Source organism: Nansenia antarctica (genome assembly GCF_963989245.1).
Source record: "Nansenia antarctica genome assembly, chromosome: 2".
NCBI classification, from domain to species: Eukaryota; Metazoa; Chordata; class Actinopteri; order Argentiniformes; family Microstomatidae; genus Nansenia; species Nansenia antarctica.
In genome coordinates, this window is record NC_137675.1 from 25,970,599 (window position 1) to 25,975,598 (window position 5,000).

A 5,000-nucleotide genomic window follows, 5' to 3' on the forward strand; every position below is an offset into this window, starting at 1 on the left:
AAAGACGAAATTGTCATGTCATTTATCATTATGGATACTAACATACCCATGACATACTGTACCTATCACTATCATTGTCATGTTTTTATATCATGTCTTTATATCACTATTTGCACTTCTGGTTAGATGCTAAACTGCATTTTGTTGTCTGGTACTTGTGCTCTGCAATGACAATAAAGTTGAATCTAATCTAATCTAATCTAACACATTTTCTTCTAGATGTGAAGACATATAGAAAACCATTCTAATACTGGCAGGTTGACCTTTTCACACAGACAAGTTACTTCTCTGTTCTGCAAGTAAGACACAACAAAAACCTTACATTTTCAGTCATGAGACATACACTGAACCCATAATACAAATAAGTACAATGATCAATTGATTTTAAGTAAAACTTTTCCCCCTCACTCAGACACCCGTGATTATCAGGTCTGTGTACCAGGGAACTGTCCCAGAAAGCAGGTTTTGAGGAGATCGTCTTCATTTCAACTTCAGTAAACGCCATTTTTGAACTCTAGAATTGGAATTTATATTCATAAAAAAAAAATGTTTTGAAAAGGAATCGAGTAGAGAGGGAGAGTGAGACAAAGAAAGAAAGAAAGAAAGAAAGAGAGAAAGAAAGAAAGAGAGAGAGAGTCATCATGTAACTGCCATCCATACTAAACCATCAGCATCTGATCCTCCCTGCTGTAGCTGACAGTGTATGGCGCTCTGCCATTCAGTTTGACATCGATCATTGTAGGCCTACTTATGTCTATTACAGTATGTGTGGGAGGCACAAGTCAAAATGGGGCGGCTGTGGCTCAGGAGGTAGAGACAGCGTCTAATGATCGCAGGGCCGGCGGTTCGATCCCTAGCGGGCCATGTGTCAAGGTGTCCTTGGGCAAGACACTGAAATTGACACCCAAATTGCTCCCAATGAGCGGGGCCAGCGCCTTGCATGGTAGCTTGCCGCTGTTGGTGTGTGAATGTGTGTGTGAATGGGTGAGTGAGAGGCTGTTGTAAAGTGCTTTGGAATAAGGCGCTGTATAAGTGCAGGCCATTTAAATTACACCGCCCCGCTGTTGGAATGAGCTCCCCACCGCTGTCAGGACTGCAGAGTCGCTCTCTATCTTCCGCCGTAGACTGAAGACCCTCCATCTCTTCAGGCTACACCTTAACTGTCCCTCCTAAGACCTCTTCAGCCCCTCTACCCGCCTCTAAGGTTTCTCTACTGTAAATAAATAATGATCATAAAAAAGCTTCTTCTAGCATTACGACTGCCAATGGCCTCCTGGCCCGAGCATAGATTACCTCTTCCTGCTATGATGACTGATGGACAGATGATTCACTTACTTAGCCAAATGCATTTGTTGTAACTGTCACTTTGGCTAAAGGCGTCAAAAAAATTAAATGTCAATGTAACTGGCTGCCAAAGTGTAATTTGTGGAAGAGGAACTGTGAACACCGAAGGAAAATATTGATAATAATATCTGTGTACAGTGACTACTGACACACCAGACTACTACTAATATTACGACTGCTGTCTACAGTAGCGTAGCCCAGCTGACCCGTCTATCAGTCCTGGGATCTGGAAGGCTTAGCGGACACGTGGGTTCCTGAGGCCTTTTCCCGTCTGCTACAATAGGGGTCTCTGTCTGGCTTGCTCTGATTGGCCGCATCAGTGCTGCCGTTTCCTGTAGAGGCCCTGAGAGCAGGTGGCTGTGTGTGTGTGTGTGTGTGTGTGTGTGTGTGTGTGTGTGTCTGTGTGTGTGTGTGTGTGTGTGTGTGTGTGTGTGTGTGTGTGAGTGTGTGTGTGTGTGTGTGTGTGTGTGTGTGAGTGTGTGTGTGTGTGTGTGTGTGTGTGAGAGTGTGTGTGTGTGAGTGTGTGTGTGTGTGTGTGTGTGTGAGTGTGTGTGTGTGTGTGTGTGTGTGTGTGTGTCTGTGTGTGTGTGTGTGTGTGTGTCTGTGTGTGTGTGTGGTGTGTTTTTGTCTGTCTCTCTGTGTGTGTGTGTGTGTGTGTGTGTGTGTGTGTGTGTGTGTTGGGGAAGGGGAAGGGGGGGGTGTTCCCAGCCAGCTGACAACACAGGAGGACAAAGCACCTTCACGCTATCGCCTCCGTGGGACGATTACGGTGCATTTCATTTCTCATCGCTCTGAGGGCCCTGAGGTTTTCCTGACCGTGACAAACCCCGAGCCCTAGTTGTGGTCTAGAACCCAGGCCCAGAGTTTTTCCTGTTGAAGTCATGAAAAACTCAATGGGTCCCCCATTTTAAAACTCCTGCTCTGATACAATCGGGGGCGATATGCTCCGTTTTTAAGTGCAGGTTGGGTTCAGAGAGGCTACTACACTAGGCGTCCCAGAGGACAATGTAGGAGGGGGAAACAGAGACATCTGACTCGGCAGAATACGACTTTCCCCAACTGACGCCACTTGATGAAGACTTTTCAGACAGAGAAGGGGGTTCTGGGAGCCAAACCCAAAACCCAGAGACCACAGAGACCACTGAGAGGCCCTGAGTGACAGATCAGACCCAGGAGTTGGCCCTCTCCCAGGCCACAGCATCTTTGTTCCCCTCTTATCTTCAGACCAGAGGCTGGGATAATCTAACCACCGCTCCCCGCCACAGGAGTTGGAATTAGCTAGGGAGAAAGTGCTTTGAAGTGCTATCGTCGTTCTGTGTGAAAATGTCAAAAAAAATGTCTCTGAAACCCTTTTAATATTTTTTTTTTTTAAAGATATGGTAGCTCAAAGAGAGGTCGCTAAAGTGCAGGTCATAGTTCAGGTATTGGTCAAGGGAGGAGGCAATTTTGGCTCCTCAGTTTCCTGTGGGCTGGTGGCGGCAGGCTCACACTGCAGGCTACTCACTCGTGTGGTTTCATCTGTACGTAGTTCTTGGGGATGAGGCCGTCCCGCCCGCTCTGCTCTGCCTTGTACCAGTTCTGGTCGCAGTCGTCGTTTAACACCTGCAGAAACAAAACAGGAAAAGAAAGAAAAATATCAAAGGTCAAGAAAGGAGGAGGATTACAGAAAAGGCAATTCCAAATATATGGCTAACGAGATGAGGGAGACAGAGACGCAGATCTAGACCGTTGGAACGGTGCCACGTATGGGTGTTGACTGTTATTTATTAATTCTCTCTCTCTCTCTCTCCCCTTCCCTCGCTCCCTGAGATGAGGGTGTATTCCAGACAGACAGACAGACAGACTCCCTCCAGACAGACAGACAGACAGACCCCCCCAGTGTGATCACAAACAGACAGACCACCTCCCTCCAGACAGACCCCCCCAGTGTGATCACAGACAGACAGACCATCTCCAGACAGACAGACAGACCCCCCCAGTGTGATCACAGACAGACAGACCACCTCCAGACAGACAGACTCCCTCCTTCCAGACAGACAGACCCCCCCAGTGTGACCACAGACAGACAGACAGACAGACTCCCTCCCTCCAGACAGACAGGCAGACAGACAGACAGGCAGACAGACCTCCCTGTGTGACCACAGATAGACAGGCAGACAGACAGACAGGCAGACAGGCAGACAGACAGACACAGGCAGGCAGGCAGGCAGACAGACAGACCCCCCCCCCCCCCACCTGTGTGATCACAGACAGACAGACCACCTCCAGACAGACAGACAGGTAGACAGGCAGGCAGGCAGGCAGACAGACAGGCAGGCAGACAGACAGACAGACCCCCCCCCCACCTGTGTGATCACAGACAGACAGACAGACCACCTCCAGACAGACAGACAGACAGGTAGACAGGCAGGCAGACAGACAGGCAGGCAGACCGCCCTGTGTGACCAGACAGACAGACCACCTCCAGACAGACAGACAGGTAGACAGGCAGGCAGGCAGACAGACAGGCAGGCAGACCGCCCTGTGTGACCACAGACAGGTCAGGTCAACCTGAGTGAGTCCTCTGCCAGTGGACCAGCCTGTCTCCCCGCCCCCAGACGGTCCCACTGACTGTGACACCATCTGTCACTCTCACTCACACCCCAGGACCCCGCGCACACACACACACACACACACGCACACGCACACGCACACGCACACACGTACACACGTACACACACACACACAGAGACACACACACATACACACGTGTACACGCATGTACACACACACACACACGTACACACACAGACACAGAGACTTACACACACACGTACACACACACACACACACGTACACACACTTACACACACTTACACACACGTACACACACACACAATTTCCCACACACAGACACACACGTACACACACGTACACACACACACACACACACACACACACACACACACACATTCGATCTCCCAATAGCTATTGCTAACCCAAGCAGAACCGTGGTGCAGCAGACAGTGGAGGCCTGGGGAGTTAGAGGACAGAGGAGGAAACAGGAGATCAACTACTGATGTTAATGTTGAGGAATGGAGCTGCAGCTAGTCTCAGTAAACACACATTCATCCTGCCAGGGGTTCTGTCAAAGCATGTATACACACACACACACACACACACACTACACACACTACACACACACACACACACACACACACTACACACACACTACACACACTACACGCACACACACACACGTCAAATCTTGACTTTCTCTCGGCCATAAAGCAGAGGCGCCACTCTCCCCCGCCCACAAGTAAAGAGGCTGGTATTATAAACTACCAGAGCAGGAAAACAATGTTCACAAGCATCGCCATGGTTACATCTAGGCTAACAACATATATATATATATATATATATATATATATTATATATTATATACAGTATATAGGCCATATAATAATAATAATAATAACTTGTATAGCGCCTTTCATAAAACCCAAGGACGCTTATAGACCAGTGGTGTATGTATGGGACTGCTCACCACACTACACAATTCCTAATGTTCCAATGTCCTTTGTTGTCATAGATACTATCTTCACCTCTGACCCCTACATTCTGGGGTATCTACAGGGTTCCCACACCTTCTGAAACATCACATTCAAGCACCTTTC

At 48.4% G+C, this 5,000-nt stretch overlaps 1 protein-coding gene across 1 annotated transcript in view; it reads right to left on the minus strand.

Moving 5' to 3' along the window:
* Nucleotides 1–5,000, minus strand: part of grb2a (growth factor receptor-bound protein 2a) — a 26,010-nt gene that overhangs the window by 5,234 nt on the left and 15,776 nt on the right. Inside the window, exon 2 of the mRNA XM_080550680.1 lies at nucleotides 2,849–2,946. Coding sequence (XP_080406806.1) covers nucleotides 2,849–2,946 — 98 coding nt within the window. The remainder of the gene's footprint in view (nucleotides 1–2,848; nucleotides 2,947–5,000) is intronic.